We start from the raw sequence: 23905 nt of genomic DNA, 5'->3' as shown, positions 1-23905 counted from the left end.
ACATTCAATCAATCACAAAAAATCACAGGTCTGAACTTAGAAAAAAGTAAATTTATGAAATAAAGCTCATCAGTTTTCCTAGAGTTAAACTTGCATACTGAAAAACTGCAAGTCTTCAGTGGTAATAAGAGGAATTCCTCTTAGCTGTAAAAAAACACACACCACAGAGACCAGTAATGAGAATTACATCAGTACCATGACTGAACTGTGTATTGCAATTGCTGTATTTTGCCAAGTGTAACTTAGCAGTTGTATTGTTTTCAGCATATTTTATATCACTCTCCTAAATCAGAAATCTCACATAGCATCAACTATCTTAAAGAAGTAAATTTGATATTAAATATTATATCCTTTATACATTGAACATCTAAAAGAACCTAGTCAGAGAGTAATGGACTCTGGCAGCAAGCAGTCTCCAGAACAGCCACTCAATACATGCATAAATACAGAAAAGAAGGGGCATCATTCCAGGCCAAAGTTCTTCTTTTTTAGGGTCCTTGTTAATTTGAGAGGAATTTTTGTGTCATGGAACCACGTCTGAATAAATTACTTATATCTAAATGAGAAATTTTTATGAAATACTCATATCACAGAAAGATACTGGTATTTATCAATACCTACATTGCATAAGCTTCATCATTATCACAAAACAGGATGTTTTGATTCTGCATTATTTTTCCATATTTCCACTTCTATACAGTAACATTCTTCCCTACTATCAAGACACATTTTACACATAAATTTTAAGACTACCTTTACCCACATCATTATCCATAGTCTCTTCAAGAAACTCCTCTCTACATCCCTTTGTCTTTCTTTTTTTTTTTTTTAATCTTCAAGGTGATACATAGTTTACTGTCTTGGAGGAAGATCTTTCCTCCAGATTTTCTACAGGAGAAAAATGAGACTTTCAAGCACCAAAGACAATTCCAGCCAGCTCAGATAAGACCATACCAATGAGAAAGCAATGGTGTCAAAGTGTCAGAAAGAACAGAGCAGTAGAAAAGCCTATGTGTTGGTATCACTTACAAGAGCAGGCCAGAAAGATCACTGCAGACCTTTAAGCAGCTTCACAGGACATCTAAATCAGGAAATGGATTAAAACAAAGGGCAGACTGAAATTATTAGAAGTGCTAATGAAATAAACCAGAAGTCTGGAGCCCCAAAGCTGACTCAGATAAGGCAAGAAAGTGCAAAAATCAGCAGCATTGCCCAGTGACTCAGATGTGGGACAAGATCACACACACTGTCGTCTAAAGGATACCAAAACATATCCAAAATGAGCACACTCGTCCTCAGGCTAAGAAATAACTTCTTGTCAATATAAGAACCATGCAGAGGGCTTGAAGGACTGCACCCCCTTGATCTCTGAGTTATTACAAATAATTTGGGGAAGACTTGGACAGATGCACTTAGGTGCTTGAATGCTGGACAGATTGTTGCCCGTAAAAGAAAACTTTGTAACCTCTCTTCCAATAAGGCTAGCAAGCCTGTGAAACAAAGCTATTGATACACTCCACATCTTTGACATTCACAGTGAGACTCTTGATAGCAGCCTTGCTTAAAAAGGACTTAAATTTACTTAAAATAGCTCCTCATGAGTATCAAAGGAAGAGCTGGTGCTTCCCTCTTCTTCCACACCCCCGCTTATTTTGTTTAACATGGTCAATAATTGTATGCCTGAAGGTATTTATTTTAAAAAAAAAATTGTTAATGACAACTTTCCTTTATCCATAAAAGCAAAAATTCAAAATGGACATAAGTTTGAACGTCCCCAGCTGGGAACCCTGCCCTTAACAAATATACTAGATACACATACATGGTTTCTTGGCTGTCTGTATTCATACCCATCTGTTAACATGGCACTGTGCCTACTTACAAGTTGGTCAAACTATCAGTAGGCCATAGGTGCCAAACACTGATCGCTTGCAATGGGCAGCATGCACAATGCTGAGCACTCAATCTCTTGCAAAAAAGCTGTTACCCAAGGAAATATTTAAGCAATGGCTGCACATGCTTTCACATATATTTGGATAAATCCATTCAAATATCTTCTATTGATTGACACCAAAGACACCTGGACACAGCAGAAATTCTCTACATGAAAAGATAGAACTAGAAAAAAAAAAACACAATAAAAAAAATTTAAAAGACAATTAAAATTGAGTACATATTCTATTATTCTATATGCTTTTCAAATCAAAATATAGTAAACACAAGGGGTTTGTCAGGAAACTTGTGCACCAACAAACATGACATAGAGCTGTCTACTGTACACTGCAGAACTGGAATAAAGCCATCTACTTCTCCCTAAAATCAGTTTTAAAAATTCACCACCACCATCCCTTCAAAAAGAAAAAAAAAATCTTAAACTTTCCTCTCAGTACTTCTTTCCATCAACAAAGGAAATATTTTCTATCCACAGGTATTGTGAAGTTTAATTCATTAGTTCCTGCAATCATGCTAAAGTCCTTGGAAACAGTGCCATGGATGTCAAGTACTGTACTATCATTCAAGTGTCAGACCTGACCCTACTTAGCTAAGGTGTCTGACAAGAACAATATTCAAGGTGCATGATTGTAAACAGCAGCATTTTATGTTGCTACAATGTGCTCAAAACAAAGATTTTCCTACTAAGAAGTATGAATAATAGAAGTCTATTTGTCTAAACTCTCTCCAGAAGCCTCTTAGTACTACAAAGGCTTCCACCTAATAAAACATCTTGGAAGAAACAGAATACACTGTACTTGAGATAGCACTATTGACGCAAAACTGTCTGCATATCAGCGGTGTTATCTTTACAAATGTTGCCTGCTACAATTGCTACTTAAGCGATACTTGAACTCTTAGAACAAATATGAATAGCCACTTCTTAATTCTTGTTGCCATTCATTATCAACAAAACTCTGAAATGAATACAAAACAAATTTATTTTGAAGGAATTTCTGCTGTGTGTCAAGTCATACTGGTGGCTTCCTGATCTTCCTCTTTTATTTTCTGGAAACTGTAATTCTTATAGTTGTTTATTTTAGTAGGATGTATTTTCATTGTCGACCCAGAGAAGGCATGCTAGTGACCTGTGCTCCTAGAGGAGCAGGTAGTTCCAGCAAGACCTGAAATCTATGTATCATTAAAACTGCTCATTAGTCAAAGCAAGAAATCCACGTCTGCCTGAAAAAAAAAATTAACACAAGGAGAAAACAAAACTAAAATTTTGCTCAAGGAGTAGGGAAAAAAGAACATGACACTTAAAGACTCTTGGAAGATGTAAAGCTGTTTCATGGGAGGGACAGCACAAAAAATAACTGATGTGTCAGTGGCTTGTCACACCAGGTGAGGAAAACAGTGAACAAAGACTTTTGCACACAAGTTCAGACATTCTGTGACTGGCTGATCCCTGTCTGTGAAAACCTCTCCAATCGAAGTTCCTGATTAAGATACTGGCCAATTAATGGCACTCACACAAGAAGGGCACTACAATTCTCTCCCAAAAAATTTTAAAAAAAATTCCTTTTAGACAAAATTAATAAATACCATTGGTGGACCACAATTACTGAGAAACATGTAATCACAATAGCAGCACAGTTGACCAAGGAAATGCCTTTTTTCCTTTTTTTGCTAAACAAACCAAGATGACTTAATATTTCAGAATGCAGCTTGTTCAGAGGTAGGAAACAGTCATTTACAAGTAGAATTACTGTGCTACTAGTTTTAAATTGCGTTTTTAAGAATACATTACTTTTTTTAAGTTTAACGTTATTTAAGGTTCTCCTGAAAATTTTAATCATCACTCAGTTGTTGCAATAAAAACCAGTGAGCATTCTAAGGTACCAAATCATGTCACTCCAAATCACCTCACCTCTATACCAACTGCAAAATGAGAGTGAGACACTTAACTGCTTTATGATAATTTGGCACACTGTATAAAAATCATCAGCTCTGAAATTCACCAGGAATCCAACCTCACTTAGGGATTATCCCCAAGAATTTACTGGGCAGCTTATTCCTACAGATGAGGGCACAAGCCCTTTGATACAGTAACAGTTACAGGAAGCTTCACAACAGCTCTTGTATTTTTCTTAGCCAAAAAAGGGTCTATGGATTCCCTACAAATTAATAAAAGCCTATAGTTCTCAGAGTGCTTAAGCACAAATTGAAAACCAAAGAGAACAATACAGTTCACCCTGTGTGCAACTGCTGAAATCTCAAACAAGGAAGTCAAACAGAAATAGGAATTGAAGAAAAACCACAACCAATGACAGAAACTAGGTTAGTCCAATTCTTACACACCAGGCCTTCCCTGATCCTAAAATCGCAGATTCTTGTGATTTGTAGGCCTGTGTTCAAAAAAAAAATTACTTCAAAGCAAAACTCAGGAATGCCTCCCAGCCAAGGTGATGCCACACCGAGACAATCCCGAAGGTGACGAATCTCTAATGTGGCACAGAGCATAGCTTTTACTCAGCCTCCTCCGCCTAGCTTTAGTGCAAAAAAACCCAAAAACCAAAAAAACAGGAAGTAAAACAACTTAGGCCGCTGCCACCGAAGGCAGTTTTAGAGCCCACAGCCGGCAAAGGCGGGGCCCCAGACCTCACGGGTGAAACTGTGGGAGCTCTGCGGGTTGGCCGGGAGAGGGAGAGGGAGAGGGAAGGGAGAGGGAAGGGGCCTTCCCTGCCCCTGGGGAGGAACAAGGCTCGGGCGGGCCCCGCGGTCCCACCGGCCTCCTCCGCGAGGGAAGCGGGGAAAACTGCCCGCAAGCCGCCAGAAGGGCCGAGGATGCTCGGCACGGCGAAACGGATGAGAAACAGTGCCCCAAAACTCGCCTCCTAAACAAAAACCCCAAACAGCTGCGGCCCAGAGGCAGCCGCTGGCTCCAAGTACCTCCTGGACGAGCGGGCCCGGCGCCGCTCCTTCCTCCCGGTCCGAAATTCCCGCACTGCCCGCGGCCCCCGGCGGCCCGCCCGCCCCGGCGCCACCTCCCAGCATCGCCCGCGCCCATTGGGCCGCCGAGCGCGGCCCTCCGCCTCCGTCCCTCCCTGGTTGCGATGCCTACTGGGAAATGTAGTCCGTGGCCGCAGCAAGTGGCGGCAGGCGCGCCCGACACGGACTACAGTTCCCAACAGGCACCGCGGCCCGAGATGGGCCAAGAGCTAAAGTCTTTTGCAGTCATGGAGTCGTTGGGTTGGAGAAGACCTTTAAAGCCCATGTTCACCGCAAAACCGTGTCTAAGCGCCACATCCAGTCGTTTGTGGAACGTTTCCCGGGGTGATGACTCCACTACTGCCCTGGCAGCCTGTTCTAGGGCTTCACAGCTCTTTTCAGTGAAACAATTTTGAGAATTACGAGAAACTTTGGTTTCTTCTGGTGCAATGAGTTTGGGAAGGCCTTTGTCAAGCTGATAGCACGGGATCAATCGGGTTAGAAAAGATCATCGAATCCAGCCTAGGACCGAGCACCACCAGGTGAACTAGAGCAGGGCACTGAGCCCAGCCTTTCCTTAAACACCTCCAGGGACGGTGATTCCTCCTCCTTCCATTGTCGAGTACAAATGTCTGCACATCCACCCCTGATTCTGCTGAGCCGGGAAGTGAGAGAGAGGAGCAGAAGATGAAAGACATGGCAAACCAGGGAATTTAGGGGATGAAGCAGGAAAATAAAAAGGATAATTATTTTGTTTTGTTAATTGACTGGGTGTTTCCAACTCTTAAAAAAGCATTATGATTTCAGGGCCACTGTCCTGACATGCTGCAGTTTTAGAGGTACTAAATAGTACCAAACTATTATCTTTGCTCAAACAAAGAACATCATCATCATCATGAATGTACATCATAACAATACTTACATAGATTTCCTTGACCACCTGGTCTACATTAAGAATACTAAAAAATTTATTTTTTAAATATTAGGTGCTACTAGAGATGTTCAACAATCTGAACTGTTCTGTATGTTCTAGGGTATTACTGAAGAAAACTACCCGACATCATAGCATTTTGCATGCAGTACCATCCTCTTTAGTATTGAATTACTGGGATCATGAAACCATTTTAGGATGCTGATAGAGAAAACTAAAGGAGAAATGTAATAAATATTCCACTTCTACTTGTGAATCACATTTTTATTTAATAGAATGTAGCACTCAAGTTCTAAAGTAAATGTTCTTCACATTTCCATTCTTCCAAAAATTATAGAATTAAATGTCTTATAATTCCAGTATTTGTTTTCTTTCTGCAATCTTCTTTATTTTTCTACTTTGAAACATGAAAAGAAAAATGCATATACATTGCTCAATCACCATGTCATACTACACACAATGCAATAAAACCACAAAAAATAATTTAAAAAAAAATAGTAGATAATTCCCAAATGAATGGGGAGACTGTGCCACCACAAATACTTGATAAAAGAGTACACATGCACTACACTCAGCTGTCCTAACTGGGGGTTGAGGACCACTGATGGGAGTAGAGATTAAGGTCACTGTATCAAAAATAATCACAGTATTTTCTTCAAACTGCAGACCTCATGAATGGCTAGACCATAGAAGATTTTGTTAAAAACCTTGTGGTCAGAAACAGTCCAAAAACAGTCTGGAAAAGGGCAGTGGTATGATCACTTTACAAGGAGCAAGTTTTTTATTCAGAACCCTTTGTTGTCATGCACCCGCCCTGCACCTACTCTGGTGTACAAGAAATTATACTGCCCATCACATCCCCTTGTTATCCTGCAGTGGGAATATACTGACACTAAGGGAAAAATGTGTTCACTGCAAACTTACTTTTTGTCCTCCCATTCACATTTCACACTATTTTCCTCAGAGGAAAGAGGTTATATAAATTAAATTAAGGCTGTGGCTTTTTTCATCTAATGTGCTTTTATTAAGCTTTAAAAGAGTAATCAGTATTCTCTAAGAATATCAATATGGCACTCCAGAGTTGTCTTGTTTATCCATTAATATACATTTCAAGAGAATTTAAAGTGATCTACCCAGTAACCTCAGAGCTTGTGTGTATTTTAGGAGACCAGTACAACATCTGATTGTGTCTGAGTGCTGTTAAAGGGTAGATAGGAACAAAACTGGTTTTCCCAATCTTTCCAGATGTCTTTACAAGTTAGACTAATTTTTGTATTTTTGGGAAGGAATATAAATTTTTGTTTATTAATTCCTTCAGAATGCAGTGAATAAGAAACTTTGAATACTTAATCAATTTGATGAAATTATTTTTTAACTCAATGAAGTTACTACACATCTGTCTAAAAAGTTCCCCATAAGATAAGGCCATCATCTAAGTTTTCCTCACCAAAGAAAGGTATAATACTGTCTTTTGTTAGGGTCAACTTCCTAATAAAGAATCACTTAATAAAGAATCGCTTCAGCAAAATAAATACTTACCCTTTATTACAAATGAAGAATCAGATACAGACATGCTGGGTAAAGTTTGCTTAACTTGAAGTGATAAAGAAAATTTGTAACAAATCTCAAAGTAAGACCTGGTTTACTTGACTCTTATTTCTATATTATGAATAAAAAGACATTATTGATTGTTATTTTCAAGATATTTTAAATTCAAAATTAAGATACTGAGGCAGGAAAAATGTTTTTAAATCTTGCAGCTCTTTTAAAATATCATCTGTATTCATTCCCTGAGTAGTTAATTTGTTAAAGAGAGGAGTGGAATATGGGGTAGAAGAGACTCAGTCTCTACAGTGTACCCAATAATTCAATGGAAAAGGGATGAAGTATTAGAAGACTTGATGAAAACACTGTGAAAGAAAAGCTACACAGTGAGATCCATTGGAAGTTTCACTTTTTTCCTGGTAGTTTTGTGATGCTAACAGACACACAATTTTAAGGGAAATAATTTTAAATAAGTTGAAGCTTCTAAGATGAGAACTGTTTGAAATGCATTAAATTTATCCAAATTAAAGGACTTTTATGAGTTTCTAAAGCATTTCTATGTTTCTTTGGTCAAGGTCCAAACTCATATGCATAGGCAGTTTTCCTCTACTTAAATGACTGAATTGTCTTGACTGTGAAGTGTCTCCCCCCATCCCAGTTCGAGTGATATCTATAGGTACAAATGCATTTTATCTGGGGGCAGTGTATATCCTACACTGTAGATTCACTCACATGCACACAAACAGCAGTGCATAGGATCCAACTGTAATGATGCAAAGAACTTCTGTTTATCATCAAACATTTCATATATTCCATTACATGTGAAAGAATTATTATCTGTCCTGTTGCAGTGCAATGCTTTTTCCTGTAATGGAATTTTACTCTGCAAATTTATTTTGGTATTAAAAGGTTCCACTTTATAATGTCTATGGTTCAATCAGTGATCTAAAAGGCACTTAAATACTTTGAACAAGATACATAAAACGCTTTTATTGCAAAGCTTTGCTGTATCTACCAATTTTACCATTGATCTCTTTCCATGTAAGGCAGTTCTGGAAACTGCCCATGCTGTATAAAATCACATGGTGGCTTTTGATCTCCAGCTGGTGATTAAAGCACATTATGGAGGTTTGAAATTTTCTTGTGGTCATTAGCATACCTCCAAACACTTCTCTGCTAAATAGTAGTGTTGTCACTATATGCTATTTAAATAAGAAACCAGAATTCTATAAACTTATTATTTGATATTCTTTGTAGCTCAGAGGACATAGATCTCTTGAATGAGGTGAGCTTATACTTAGCTGTGGACTTCCTGATCAAATAGTGATTTCTTAAGGTGATTTGGCTCTAGAAAAATGCACGAAAGAATGAGGCTATATTTTTTAAAACCCTCTTTTGATGCAAACAGGGAGTGCTCTGTGCCTTGTACTCCCTATCTACAGTTCCCTATTTCCCACTGCTTAAAAACATCACTATCACTTCCAAGGTCACCAAGCTGTCATATGTTTTCTACAGTGGATTTTTAAACAACACAGTATTAACTCTTTTGCTTGAAAGTAGAAGAAATAGCATCTTTCAGCACACTTATTGAAAATGTATTTGTGTGTTGGGAAAAATAAAGAATCACCATGTACTTGTTACTTCCTCTAGCAATCTCTTCAGTTCTTTTCATGGAAAATAAATGAGTATGCCAGCTTTATATATTTTTTATCTTTCACTTTATTATAGTAGATTGCATCTTATTTGTATATTTTTACCAAATATAACTTGCCAAGAAGCAAAGCTTATTGAATGCTACCCAGATACAGAGGAAAACATAGCACATGTTCAAGGATATTACAGTCAGTAAATACCAAATAAATTCAAAAGCCTTGTTAGTTGTTCTACCCTGTCTCCTGACTCCCCAAAATAGAACAAATATAGGTAACCTGGTTTCTGACAAGTCAGTGGTTACAGATGGTTAAAAGGGAATAAAATCTGGGTCGAGGGAAAAATATTGGCCTGGAATGGATTTTGCAGTTGTAAGGGAGACATTTGAAAGGACAGTAAAACTTGTGGAAGAGATGTGCAGGCAAAATATCAAGGTTAGCAGTTATCAGCAGACCCATGAAAGAACGCAGTTTTGAGTCAATTATACTGTGTGGCACCTTGAATTATTTAAATCCAGGAAATTATAATTTCTTGTCTCTGCATTTATCCATCAGTTTCATGAGAGACAGCACTACAAATTTATCATTTAGGTAATATTTTTACTTATAAACTGCATGCTGAAACACCTAAGATCTTTTATAAGATTTGGAGACAGCAGTTTTTGTCTGAGGAGCATGTTGTTCAGAAAAAAAAAAAAAAACAACAACAAAAAACTAATGAAAATTAGCACCTTTCATCCTTTTTAATATCAAAAGTTAATCCATATTCATATGAATAGTTTTTTGGTTAATTAATTGTCTCATACAAACTTTCTTTGAGAAAGTAAAAGGGGCAGAAATCTTTGACTGTTTCCTTGGAAGGAAATGTAATACAATGAAAATTAAAAATAAACCGCTGCAATTCATTATAATTCATACTTGTCTGTCTTCTGGCAAGATTTCTTGTACAGAAATAGCTGTCTGGAGAAGAAAAAGTGCTTACAGATCTGCTATTCTATACTTGAGCATAGCATGGAATCCTTCCTGTCGTGCTACTGCACTGCATAGTGTTGGTGTTCATGACTATTCTAGTCTACATCATATTTACTTGACATGTAACAAAATACATGATTTGGATAAGAACTGGTTTTCCCCAAACTCTAATGGCACCAAGAAACTCTAAAAAAGTGTTACCACTAGGTGTCTCATTGGTTTCAATGTACTACAACCCAAGAGCAAGAAATGCTCCACAAAATTTGACAAAAATACAATTGATTACCACTGACATCCCCTCTTTTGTTACACCAGCACACCCTCAATTTAGTCACATGCATTATTGTAATCAAGCTGTCAATCAGATTTTGGAATATTTCATTTTTTGACATAATTACAGCAGAATCCCTACAGCCCGTCTAGAACATGGGTATGGCAAGATTGATATTGTGTTACAAAATGTGATCGGACAAAAAAAAATGATGCTTCTGTGCAAAAATTAAAGAAACACTGAACTGCTAATGTATTTACCCTGGAAATGTGTTGCATAAGGTAGATTGTCAAGAGTCAATATAACTGCCTGCCCATTCACTGTTCTTGTGCTTTAAATGTTTAAATGCTGTCTGTGTCATTTTTATTTTTGCTTACAAATATATAGCTTTAATTTTCTTAATTGGAACCAACTGTATGGAGAACTTTTTTGCTTTTAGGCTTACAGCAAAAGATTTAGAGAAACAATCAGAGGAGAAAGGGGATGCCAAGGAGAGACTTAGGCTGATGTTGATATTCCTCTGAGACAACCCCATTTATGAAGAGCCACAAAGCCAATGGGCTGTTTTGTTGGCATTTGTAAACAGCTCATTGATAAGATATTTAGAGTATATATTGATACCTTCTTCAAGAATTTCACATTCCTGGTTTTTGATGTATAGTAGAGAAGGTAATTTTTATTGTTAATACTTCAAAACATGAGAGATGCAAGTAGAGGTGGAAGGCTCTTTAGATGGAGATCCATCTGTCAGCAATTACACGGGTTCCCCTGAACACATATGTTACAAACTTCAGCCTGGCTCAGGTGAGCGTTAGTCAGATAGACTCTCTCTCACTTCTGGGACAGCAGTTTGTCTTTTAACCAAGAAGGTAATTTTTACCATCTGATGACTATTTCATGTCCTGTGTGAATGAGTTTGCAGACCCCAGCATCATTTTATGTAGACAGATGTCCCCCTTCATGAAAACAACTGTCACAATTGGCGATGGTTTTCACACGTGCTGGCAGCAGCACAGGCTTAGGATGAATGGAAGGGAGACAGGAGAGCATCCTCTGGCTGCAGGGAGGCAGGAGAGGATGGTGGATGTTTGCATTCTCTCTGGCTGCAGGGAGGCAGGTGAGGATGGTGGATGTTTGCATTCTCTCTGGCTGCAGGGAGGCAGGTGAGGATGGTGGATGTTTGCATTCTCTCTGGCTGCAGGAGTCAGGAGAGGATGGTGGATGTTTGCATTCTCTCTGGCTGCAGGGAGGCAGGTGAGGATGGTGGATGTTGGCATTCTCTCTGGCTGCAGGAGGCAGGTGAGGATGGTGGATGTTTGCATTCTCTCTGGCTGCAGGGAGGCAGGTGAGGATGGTGGATGTTGGCATTCTCTCTGGCTGCAGGGAGGCAGGAGAGGATGGTGGATGTTTGCATTCTCTCTGGCTGCAGGAGGCAGGTGAGGATGGTGGATGTTTGCATTCTCTCTGGCTGCAGGGAGGCAGGAGAGGATGGTGGATGTTTGCATTCTCTCTGGCTGCAGGAGGCAGGTGAGGATGGTGGATGTTGCATTCTCTCTGGCTGCAGGGAGGCAGGTGAGGATGGTGGATGTTTGCATTCTCTCTGGCTGCAGGGAGGCAGGAGAGGATGGTGGATGTTTGCATTCTCTCTGGCTGCAGGGAGGCAGGTGAGGATGGTGGATGTTTGCAGTCCCTCTGACAGTGCTGCATTTCACTGTGCAGGACTGGTGGTGCAGGGATCTTCTCTGTGACCAGTACTCTTTGCTTTAAAGGCCACTTGTTTGGATATCTGTAGACAGGTATTCCACTAGAATAGCTTGATGCAAATGTGTGTGGATAGTTTAGGACATCTTCTTGTCTGTTAATAAATTAATAATTGTTTTCTTTCCGATGGTAGGTGGGGAAAATTGCAAACACATTTTTCACTGAAGAGTTATGCATGGCTTTAAGAAGCTGCAGAAACACACACAATCTCAGCACTTTTCCAACCTCGACTTCAGGAGACACTGTAACTCTGCTCCTTCTCTCCATCTTCTTTCTGTCCTCAGGGTCTCATTTGCTTATTTTCCATATCACAGGCACTGGCCCTGTTATTCAGAGAACTACTGTTTTACTTGAGTATTATCTCACCTCCTAAGACCTCTGTTTTTAAGATCTGTTTTTTCAAGTTGAGTTGCTGTATTTTCATGCAGACATCTGCTGAAAGCATTGAATTAATTAATATAGTAGTAGCAACTAGGAAAACATGATAATCAGTTTTGTCCTCTGCCACAGTGAAATTACCAGGGCAGAGAAAAATTGTGTAGAATCTGATGGGCTCTCTGTTTTATAATTTGTTACTGGGACAATAGGTTAAATTTCTGGCTTTTCCTTCCATTCCTCACCTTCTTTCCCTTCAAATGCTTGAACCTGACTCCATCCACTCATACAAAATATGACCTTGCATATCTCATGGTGGAGGTGGTGAGTTCCACACTCCCTGCAGACTGGCTGCTTTTTGACAGGAGATGCTAAGTTTTGTCCCTCTCCAGCTGCCTGTAGCTCATATTTTGTTGAATTATACTAGGAAGAAAGTGTTCACCATCTATTGTTAAAACAGCTAATTTTTTCAGTAATGATGTGGCTTTGAAGATATTTAAATGGTATGAAACCTACATCAATGATATAAATAAAGAAGCAAGTTCAGCAGTTTTTATGACACTGTATACTGACAGTATTCTAAACTGTCCACTAAACATTTTTCATTCTCCCTGGAATATCAACATACTGACTGCAATATTTTCATCAATGTTCTTTTACTTGCTAATAATCAAATTGAAGCCATCAACCTTTTCATTTAGAACCACTTGCTCCAAAAAGTAAACACAGCCATTTGAAACAATTTTGTAGCTATGTCAGATAGAATGTAAGTTTTAAATTGTTGAATTGTAAGACTGCCACCTCGTAAACATATTATAATGTATATTGGTCTATTTTGGTGAACAGCTGAATAATAATGTACTTTAAAAACAGTTTGAAATGCATCTTCTAAGATATAAAGCAGAGAGGATGACTAATATGAGAACATGGCATTTCACAGCAAACTTAATGAAAGCTTGTGAAAACTACAGTATCTCATCACCACACTGGCTACATTGGCTGCAATACAGTCAATACTATATTGACTGCTAGAAAGGCTATAAGTGTAAAGCATTCCATCTCTCCTGATGAAAGTAACTTAGCTGGGTCAAGATTGATGGGTAAAAGAGTAAATATTCCTGCTTCATGAATTTTATATAACTTATTCTTGAATATTTTTTAGAATTGTGTCCCGTCTCCTTGACCAAAGTAAACTTTGTTTTTCCTTCATTTTCAAAGAGCCTTTTGAGAATGATCATTAAAGTTGGAGCATATTTTTAATGCATAATTTATCTGCAGAGCCCCAAAATAGAGCCTGCTTTTCCTGCATTTCTAGTTGTAAAAACTTGAGAGGGTACAACTACTTTTAAAAGTAGATTGCCTGATGAGGTGTTTTAGCCTTTTTATTAAGTTATTTATTTAAAGTTGAAAATGTTTCCTGAGTGCTTGCTGTTTACTTGGCTTTATATTGTTTGTAAGTGAGACAGCCTCCTAGCAGAGGGACAGTTCTGCCTGGCTCAGGCATGAAATCATTGGTGCTGTTTACTCCACCCTGCATGCAGACCGAGCTAAATTATCCCAAAGTGCACATGCTGTCTCTCTCTCCTGCTTGTGTAGATGTTATTCAAGCACTTGTTTGGGGATGAAAAGCTCCCTTCCTGTAGTCTGCTACCATGGAGTACCTATTCAACATAGATGCTACATTGCCTCTCACTCTTAATCAAGACCCCATGGTATGGCACACAGCACTCACACACCAGGCATCAAAAAAAGCCTACATACGTTCCAAAATCTTTAAAAAAGCCCAAATAATATAACCTATAAAACCAGAAACAACATAGTCCTATATAACCAGCTAAAGATACTCTTGCGCCCATTTCAGCACTAACATCTTTGTTCTGTTGTTTAGATTAAGCTCAAAATGTAATTGTTTATTGACCAATTTTTGTGTCATATGAAAGAGAGAAAGGCTATGTTTGGGAATGTTCAGAATGTGATGCAAGAAAATGTTCTCATGTAAGAAAATTGAAAGGGGAAATCATATGCATGGAAGTTTGCCATCTCTGCATGCAATTGGTCAGATAGGATACATAACCTTTTCCTGCAAATGTTGTTTGTTACATCTCTGAATTTCCAAAGCATCTGCTGGAAATAAAAAAAAACTATTATGTCATCCTAAAATCACAAAGGTGAATGGAAGGAAGAGGTATGCATGTGTAGGTGTGTACTTTCCTAGGGATATCCTGAAAAACGTTTGTACCTGGTCTTTAGAACAAGCCACTTGTGAACAATTAATTCACGTTACAGGTATAATATACTGGGTAGAAGTATTTGAAGTTTTATTACTGATTAAGATTCTAATTTATCATGCATAATAATCTTTAGTTACTAAACACTCAAAAGATGGAAAGCATAAAAGACTGAAAGGACATACGGATAATTTTCTTCATAGAATGACATATTTAACTCACATACAGCCTCTAGGTTGTTGGTTTATTTTTCCTCCAATGGAAAGCTAAGCATAAGGTAAGGAATTCAGATTATTATAAAACATCAGAAAATGTCCTTGTAAAACACCATTTTTAGATGAAGGGAATTTTTTTCAAATTAACAACATAGCGTAATGCAAATCAACCTATCTGCCCTTGTGTGGTCATTTTTACCAGGGCAATATGATCCTGGATTGAACATGAATCATTAAAGGTGTGGTCTAATAATTGTGAATTTATGTTTCACATCAATAATGAGCTGCAAAACCTTTCAGGGTACTAATAAACAAAATAGAGCATTGAAATAGTCTGTGCCCTACTGACCGAGGAAATAACACCAAAAAAAGAATCAAAACTATCATGAGAAGTATACGCACAGAAATATTCAGAAAACCCATAGGAGATGTTCCAAGAAAGAACCAGAAGGGACATTTGCCTAGGAATAGAAGAAGCCTGGGGATTTAACAGATGAGTGACAGAGATGACAGCAGGTAGGAGTGGGCAGCTCAGGGGTTTGGTCTGGTGGCAAGGAGGAAAGAATTGCACCTGGTGTTCTGGGCACAAAAGTTGTTGGGAAATAGACAAAGCACAAAGAGGGCAGACAGTCCAGACAGAAGAGGGCAAGGAGAACAAAACTGGAGTTACTGGAGAGGAGACATGGCCAACTGGAAAACCTTTTCAAATCAGCACAGATTGTAAAGCAAAGGACAAGCAGAGGTAGGAGGAGGAAAAAGAAAAGCATGACTCTTGCAAAGATCTCCACTACTCTAGTAAGATTTTTCCAGCTGAGGAAAGAGGGACACTGAAGCAGACAAGGCAGCAGGTAGAAGATACTTGCCAACTTGAAGTTTCCCAGCCAAGTTTGTTTAGTACGGTCACACATGCTACTCTTGGCACCTGCCAAGTTGAGCATTTATAATGGTTCAGAATTTTACTTGTTCCCTTTTCACTGCTTGAAATGATCCTGGGTCACTTGCATCAAAATCTAGTTTAGAATGTTATATGATGGGTATCTGGAAAAATGTGAATTGTACAAGTAAAATTAGGCATGTATTAAGGAGCAGCTTTTTGCCTGCTACAATGCAGCTCTGCCAATGCACTTCAGGCTTGACTTGCAATACCCTGCATAAAAATCAGTGCTGTCTACCTTCAGAGCAGTGACTCAGTCATGCTGAACTATGCCACCTCTGTGGCAGAATATAGTCTATTGTATCTGTTTTATAACCTTTATGACTCAGAATCCAACACAGTTATCACAAAAAACAGAGCAGTTCCAAAAGTGTATTTGTAATGCAGACAATTTAATACATCATCATTCAAAGAGCAGTTGAAATTTCAGGCTGGTACAGCAAACTATGTCTTAAATAAAGACTTGCATTATTAACAAGCTGCATCATGTTTTTCAAGACCCATGGAAGAAGACAGGAAAGGGTGAGTTTGGTTTCTTTTTCCTCACCTCATTACTAACCAAAACACATAGGACTGGACAACTCAGGGACCTGAAACATGGGTAGTTTTACTTTCTAATCTTGTGCTGGATTTGAGCTATTAGCCTGTATCAAGATTGGTAAAAAAACAATGATTGCCAACTTATGTAAGCAACTGCAAAGAGTTTAGTTGTTTCAGTACATTTCCTAGAGAAAAACAGGGTACAAATAACAAAAATAGCTTTATCTGCCTGTTTTCAAGTCAGTATTGCAGACTGAAGAGCAGCAAACTGTTAGAGTTTGTCTAAGCAGGGAACTATTCTGAAGTTTGTCTCTGTGGTTTCATGTCACACACATGTTCCAATATTTACCAAACTTGTTCTCTGTTTATGCCAGTGGTAAGGTGCAGCCATAACAACATTTCTTACCAAGTCCATGAACAGGCAAATTTTGAGCCACCAAGTTAGTGTTTACCTACTGTTCTTGATTCCTTAGTGTCAAAAAGGAAACTCAACTGCCAAAAGCTATTTTTGCCCCCCACAGAGAAAAATTTATATCCGTCCTTTACAGGAGGTTTTGAAAATGGTATTACAGAATTGTAGATAAAGGAAACTTCACAGTCTGCAATAACATGGCCATCATGGCTGCTCTGATCTTCATACCTTTAGCAAAATAGATTAAGATCCTCCTTGAGAAGTAGCTTCTTCACAAACTGAATAACTGAGTTTAACTTATACTGCTAACAGAGATTTCTTTTGTGACACATTGAGCCATCCAGTGGCACAGGCTGAAAAGACTACTGCATGTACTTGTTAATGCATTTCTCCAGTGCCTTTCTCTATATCAGAGATGTATCAGTGGTTATAAAAAAAGCAAACATAAAAAACAAAGCAACACACTCCCCTTCCCCCCCCGCCGAAAAACCAAACAAGCAAACAAACACCAAAAAAAAAAAGGAACAAGACAATATCAAATCTCTGTTTAGTGATAACTGCAAAGACCTAAAGGTAATGAGCATTTGTATTCATTTAAAGTCAGACAGAAGTAGTTTCTTGACATTGATTTAATAGAGAAGGGAGATGGGGAAAAAAGAAAGAAGCAATGAAAAATTTCAAAAAGGAAAAGTTTAAAATTCCAGGTTGAGGCTGCATATATGCCCCCAAGTCACTTCTTTACACATCTATGCTTTTCCAAGTAGCATAGTTAAAATTAGATCTCAGTCTTTGGCCACCTGCATGTTCTTGTCATACCAGTTTGAGTCCATTAATTTACCCCATATCTCCTCACTTTTGTCAATGCCAGAATCTTGTGATTGAAAAACAATGCTTCAGTATTTGAAATAGGTAGAGATAAGTATCTGTACACAGGAGATAACCAATCACTGAGGGTTTAAATGAGCAACTAATTAAATATAGTGTGATTTTTAATTTTTTTTAAGATTGTAAGAAATTAAATGCTGAATAATGGTGCTATAGCAGTAGTTGGTAGAGCTTGGCTTAGTGTGGGCAATGAAGAAAGATCATTAACAAATAAAATAGGGAGCACCTCAGGGGACACACCTACAGACAGTCTGTCACCCACTGGTTTTAACATTTCATTTCAAAATTTAATTAGATATCAATTTCGGAATGCCTAAATGAAACCAGCCTCTTTCCATTGCACCAACATGCATCAGTTTTTAGTGATAAATTTAAGGCTGTAACAACGTTCCTTGTCCTAAATTTTGAGGGGAAAGAATAACAACGGAAGAAGAGCCAGAAATTACATTCTGGGTTCTAGCAACCAACAAACTATCCAACAAAAGTAAATTATTTTAATACCAATATTTAACTCATTACTGATGCACTGGAAGCAGTAGCAAGGCCTTATAAAAATAATATTATTTCTCACTAACTTCAGAAAGGGTAGGACTGGTGTCCCTGGTTAATAAGGAAATGCTACATTGATCACAAAAGCAATGTGAGTCTTCTATCATTCCAGTAAAATTTATGATATGTAAGTCAGTAAGAACTATTGTAGACTGCATGGGACTCCCTACTGTCAAATAGATCATTGCAGAATCTGGCTGCAGCTACTTTAGGATGTCATAAAGAATGAAAAGTGTTCTATTCTGGAAACAAACTAAGCACTAGTCAATGTTTCCCTTTCTAAAGTAAGCAAGTCAGTTCAATGTCCAGATGATGGAGCAGGTGTACTCCATGTCACAATGTAGAGTCTTGATGTCTGCTTTCTTACTGAGACAATCAGTGTTTGGAAGAGAGCAGTATCATAGATCACATCAGGATTTCAAGTTTTTGTCTGCCAAAAAATAACACAGTTACATTTTTTTGAAGTAATTGTTAGCTAGTGGGAAATATGAACTGTTGTGCAAATGTGAGAGCTGCCTTCATTACTGCTGTCATTTTCACTGGGGTTTTTTGGACCAGCAGTTCCTATGCTTTACAAATAACACAGTTGTAGCAGGCTTAGCTGTGTTCTGCAGCAGGTGGGCAGGATGAGACTGTAAACCATCTGTCCATTCATCTATCTTAGACACATATCTCCCCTATTTCAATTATACTCAGAAATCATTTCATTAGATGACTGATAAATTCATTCCCATTTATACATGGGGAATGAAAGGCCTGGGGTGCTTCCATGTTTCCTTCAGACTGGGGCTCAAGTCTGTAGTGTCCATTCTTTTTGCAATAGTGCTCCACTCACTGGATAGTCTTCCTTCATCCTCTCCAGCATCTTTCCCTATCTGAGGCTCCCTATTTACCTCTTTGTGTGGGCTGCAAAGAGTGAGTGAGTTTACAGAGTTTGCCTCTTCACGTTAATTCACTTTATTCTGGATATTCAGCATATAAGGTATTCATAGATACCCTAATGTAAGTGGAGTGAGCCAGTCTCCAAGTTTCACAGTTGCACTATTCCCATTTCAGTGCAATCCTACCATTTCCCTGAGTATTGCAGTGAACTACACCGAAGCAGCATACAGTATCCTGGGGTGATGTTAACTGTGGACTGTGTCAATCTAAAGTGAAACATCAGGGGGTTCATGTTCCCTCCAGCATGGGAAAGGACAATTTTACACAGGGTTGTTGAGCTCCTGTCAAAGAGCAGGTAGCTGTGCCAGCAGTGGCAGGAGTGGCTGCATGGAGGAGATCCAAGGGCGGGCAAATGCTCCCTGGGGCTGCAGAATCTGAGACTGGGGCTGGGGCACTCTTGTACTGCAAGGGCAGGTGGAGGCTGCCCAGTGTTGAGGCTGCTGGCTCAAACAGCCCTGAAGGCTTTGCCTGTGCAGCCTGTGCCTCTCCCATGCCTCTGCAGAAGAGAGTTTCTGAGGGCTAAGAATCATATGTCTTTTTTTTATTATTATTTTAAATTATCGCCAATATTCATTAACTGGTTTGAAAGCAGGCAACATCTGGGCAAAAGGAGAATCTTTTCAGTAATGCTTACTGTCGAGTACATATTCATACAAAGAATTGCAAAATTTCCACATGGAGCCAAACATGTTTGGACAAGGTCTTACAGGGAGGGCATCCTGTCTGCAGGCAGCTGACTGTGCAGTCGGAACAGGAGCAGTCAGCTGAGAAGCTGCACCTCCTCTGATTAGTATTGCCCAATATGACCCTGTTCCTGAGCAGATCAGCAGTGCACCTCGTGTCTCTGCCTTTCCCATAGACACTGTTGATGTGCTAATGCGAGGAACATGGATGTCTTATTTGCTAGGAACCTTGCAAACAGAGAAATTATTAAACTGCAGAGGATAGGCACTAAGCTCAGCCCCACAACCCTGTTAATTGCTTAATATGGCATCGTGTGTAACAGATTCTCTCTGCCATGATAAGGGGCTCTTTGTTGGGCACTTAGCCCAGTAGCAAACACAAGCTGGTTCAGCTTTGCAGGGCCCATGGTACAGTGCAGGGGGGCTTCAAAGTCTTCCGAGAGATTGCTTCCAAACAAAGTTTCTGCCTGCATTCTGAACCAGGGAGAGGTTTCTGATGGGAATTCCTGTGCATAGAAGGGGCTGCATGTTCTCAAAGGGCCAGTGGACAGTAATAGCCCACTCATGCTCTGCAACAGCACTTGTGGTAGCAGCATGAATTGATCTCTAAATTGTGAGACGCTGAAAGTGCAAATCCTCCCACTGGCAGCACCTGGGGCCACTTCAAGGCCTCTGTTTTACTTAAACCTGAGCAACCTGCTAATGCACGGTAAGACCTGTCACCTGGCCTTAGACTATTGCCACATTTCCTTGATGTTTTCCTTAGCGTTGCCCTCGCAATACATGCAGAAATTGAGGTACCTTCCCGCGGTGTGAAACCCCTTTATTCTGACGCAAGAACAACAGAGCTTTGTTGTTCTTCAAAGCAGCATAAACACATCCCGTTAGTGACAAGCCAACAAAGTGTCTCCCGGGCCGACAGTGCATCCTGTCCGCACTGTCGTTCCCTGCAGGGCAGTGGGGCTCTCCGAGGCGTGAGCCCCCCGCAGCCCCAGCCCCCAGAGAGCGCACGGGAGAAGCGGTGCGAGGAAGAGGAGGGTGCGCGCCCCGAGCCCGCCGCAGCCCCGCCGAGCGCTGCCCTGCAACCCGCGGCTGCACTGCTGCAAGCGCTGCATCCTCCTGCTGGGAGCGTGCTGCTTCTGCTGCCAGGCTCGGGACTGAAGCGAAATGAAATTAAACTCTCTTCCTAGCGAGCGGGAAGGTGAGGCAAACTTCGAGCTGGGTATCATGCACGGCTCTTGCTTGCGGATGTGTTACGTACGGGCACACGCAGGCAAAGTCACACTCACCTGGGGGTCACGCAGCAGTGACAGCGACACTCCATCTGCTTACCAAGAAAGCCAACATAGTGTTAAAAAGCAGCCAGGATGCTCAGACCAGATTGGACTTTAGACAGGAAATTATCTTTTCAAATTTTGGTTGAACGATAAGAAGCTTTTAAAACTAAAGAAATGAATGATGTATGCAAAGCTGTACTTGAAATGATTCTGGTGTTGCAAATTGCCACGCTCTTACTGTGGAGCTGATGAAAATAAATGAAGCTCTGCGTTGCTGGGCTTTTTCCTCCCCCTTCTAATAAATGAAATGAAAAAGCCCCATTATTGAGCCACCTGCTTCAAATTCCTAATTGTGGTAACTGAATTCTGAAATTATTTGTTAGCTGTGTAATATCACACGCATTAAAAATACTGAGAGGCTATTAAGTTCTTTAAAACCCAGCACTGGATAAAAAGGTGCAGCTATCTTCAGATTTTTATTTCCATGAAATAACTTTTCCAGTAGAGAAATATGTTCAAATCCTACAAGTGCATCCTGAAAAAAACCCTGTTAATTTACCAGTTAGAGAAGCTGCAAAGTAAAGACCCAGGAGAGGTCCATTGACATATTTAAATATTTTTAAAATAGTGCCGCACACCATGCTGTTCATATTTTTCTAGCATATAAATATAAATGTTTCAGAAGACAATAGAAATCACATGAAATATAAATGTAATATTTCTAATGAGCAGGTGAGTGTGTGTACATATGTGTCTCTGAAGTGTATTGCAGTATGCCTGAACTATTGCTGCATGTGTGTATAAAGCACCTCATTTAATTCCTAACAGTTTCTCATTTTAATAATGTTCCAACTTAGATGTCTATGTATATATTTTTTATAAATTAAAAAAAAAAGATTATTATCAGGACAAGCTAGAAAGAGTTGTTCTTGAAATATTTTTTTAATCAAAATAATGTTTCTAGTTGAAACTCATTGTTTTGATCTTTTTTAATGTGAAAGGACTGGAATCTGTTAAAAAGATCTTCTCCAAAAAGTTGTTCTACATACATCCAATATGGTCTTTTTTTTTCTCCCCACAAATACAAATATGGATTATACAAATATATATGCACACACAGATTTCTAGACAAGATGCAGCCGTTTCTCTTAGATTAACTTCTCACACGTAAAATCTCAGCACAGAAATGAGTAAAGGGTTAAAATAACAATCTCAGAATTCAACTCAGCTGTGACAATATTCAGCACATTGAACTGCTGAAATCTACATGGAATTAGACATCCTTTTGCCCATCGAACCAAATTAACTGGTTTGCTGTTACCTTGCACAAGCAGTATGTTGGAGGACGGGGCAGAGGAAGAAAGGGGATTCTATTGCCTACCACAGGCAGCTCTCGCAGAGCTCGCCCACTTGCTGCCTTCCCCACTTCCAGCCCTGGAGCCAGGAGTTCCTGAGCAGCCCGAGACCAAATCCCAGTGACAACAGCTCTCTCTCAGCCTTACCCTGGCACACAAAGGTGTCCTGTTGGCAGAAAAACCTGGCTTCCTCAAACAAGAGGCTATTTCAAACACGAGTGCAAGCACTTGGAATCTGAATATTTTTAAAAGAAACAACAGAGCAAGAGGAAGGGAACAACCAAAGGGCTTTGTTGAGAAAGTGAATTTAACAAAAAAAGTTAATTGTAAATTGATTAAAACAGAGTAATTGCAAGTGGAATATAGCAGATGCTATTTAAATAACATTGTAAAAACGCTGCAAACAAGGAACAAATACAGATCTTGTGGGGATTAAGAGGAAAGGAAAAGTTACACATTCTCAGTTAATTTATTTGATTATTTTACCTCTTTGTCATATACAGATTGACAAATTCAAAGTTATGTTTTGATTGAAATTTAAAATGATATGATGATTAATTTGTACGTACATATTTTAGCTCTTGACTTGCTTGCAAACTAGTTATTACAATTGCTGATTTGATTATGTGCTGGTTGTACTTCACAAAGAGCCTGAACCAAGGTGCTGGCAAATCATGCCTGCCTTGGAAGCTGTGCTGCCACATTGCATGCTTGGCCACCTAGGCCATATGCTGTTATTCCTGCCCCTCAGTTGGATAATGTTCTCCACCACAAAGAACTCCCAAAATGGCCACACAAAGATCTGTGCACTTTGACTGGCTGGAGCTGAAGATTTCCATGTATGCACATCTAGAAACATCGCACTATATTAATTTCCGCGCAACATTTTCAAACAAAAATTTGGTGAGAAAGTATTTGTGAAAAATGTACAGAAGAGGGCAAAAATGTGAGTGATCTTAGTCTTGTGGCTCTTACACAAACAAATGTTTGTGAGTATTTCTGTAAAACTAACCACATCTTGTTTATAATACACTGCATGACATTAGAAAGAGAATATTTAAAAATACAGGCTCACATCTGCAGAAAGAGCAGCGCTAATTATGAGCAAAGACAGAAAATGGACATAAAATGCAGTAATATATGCAGAGGGTTTTTTTAACTCTTCTAAAAGTAAAAGGAATGAAAAACTGGTAAAAGGGGAATAAACCAAGCATTAAATATAAACATGCGTGACTATCTGTCCACAGTATCTTATTTAGATTTTTCAGCTATTTATTGTCTGTTAATATCCTGTGTTCCTGTTCTTCTATTGAAGTATCAAACACCAAAGCACAAACCTTCAAAATGCTTCTGCATGTTTAATAAATACATACACACACACACACTTTCTGTGTGCTTAGTTAGACACTAAGGGTATGTGCTATATGTCCTGAAATACCTACATTTTTGGAGAGTGACTAA

At 39.2% G+C, this 23905-nt stretch overlaps 1 protein-coding gene across 3 annotated transcripts in view; it reads right to left on the bottom strand.

Moving 5' to 3' along the window:
- The window catches only part of VRK1 (VRK serine/threonine kinase 1), a 47898-nt gene extending 26649 nt beyond the window's left edge, over positions 1-21249 (bottom strand). Inside the window, exon 1 of one of the 3 annotated variants that reach the window (XM_077180666.1) lies at positions 21102-21249. Coding sequence is in view for 1 of the 3 variants with exons in the window: in XM_054635698.2 (XP_054491673.2) it covers positions 4882-4999 (118 nt within the window). In the remaining 2 variants the exon portion in view is untranslated. Of the gene's footprint in view, positions 1-1029; positions 1062-4881; positions 5000-21101 lie in introns of those variants that run through there. The other 2 variants (XM_054635698.2, XM_077180667.1) reach the window with 2 other exon arrangements.
- Positions 21250-23905: the final 2656 nt, after the last annotated feature.

The sequence above is a fragment of the Agelaius phoeniceus genome, chromosome 6, assembly GCF_051311805.1.
Source record: "Agelaius phoeniceus isolate bAgePho1 chromosome 6, bAgePho1.hap1, whole genome shotgun sequence".
Lineage (NCBI taxonomy): Eukaryota > Metazoa > Chordata > Aves > Passeriformes > Icteridae > Agelaius > Agelaius phoeniceus.
This window is presented reverse-complemented; position numbering and strand designations above follow the sequence as displayed.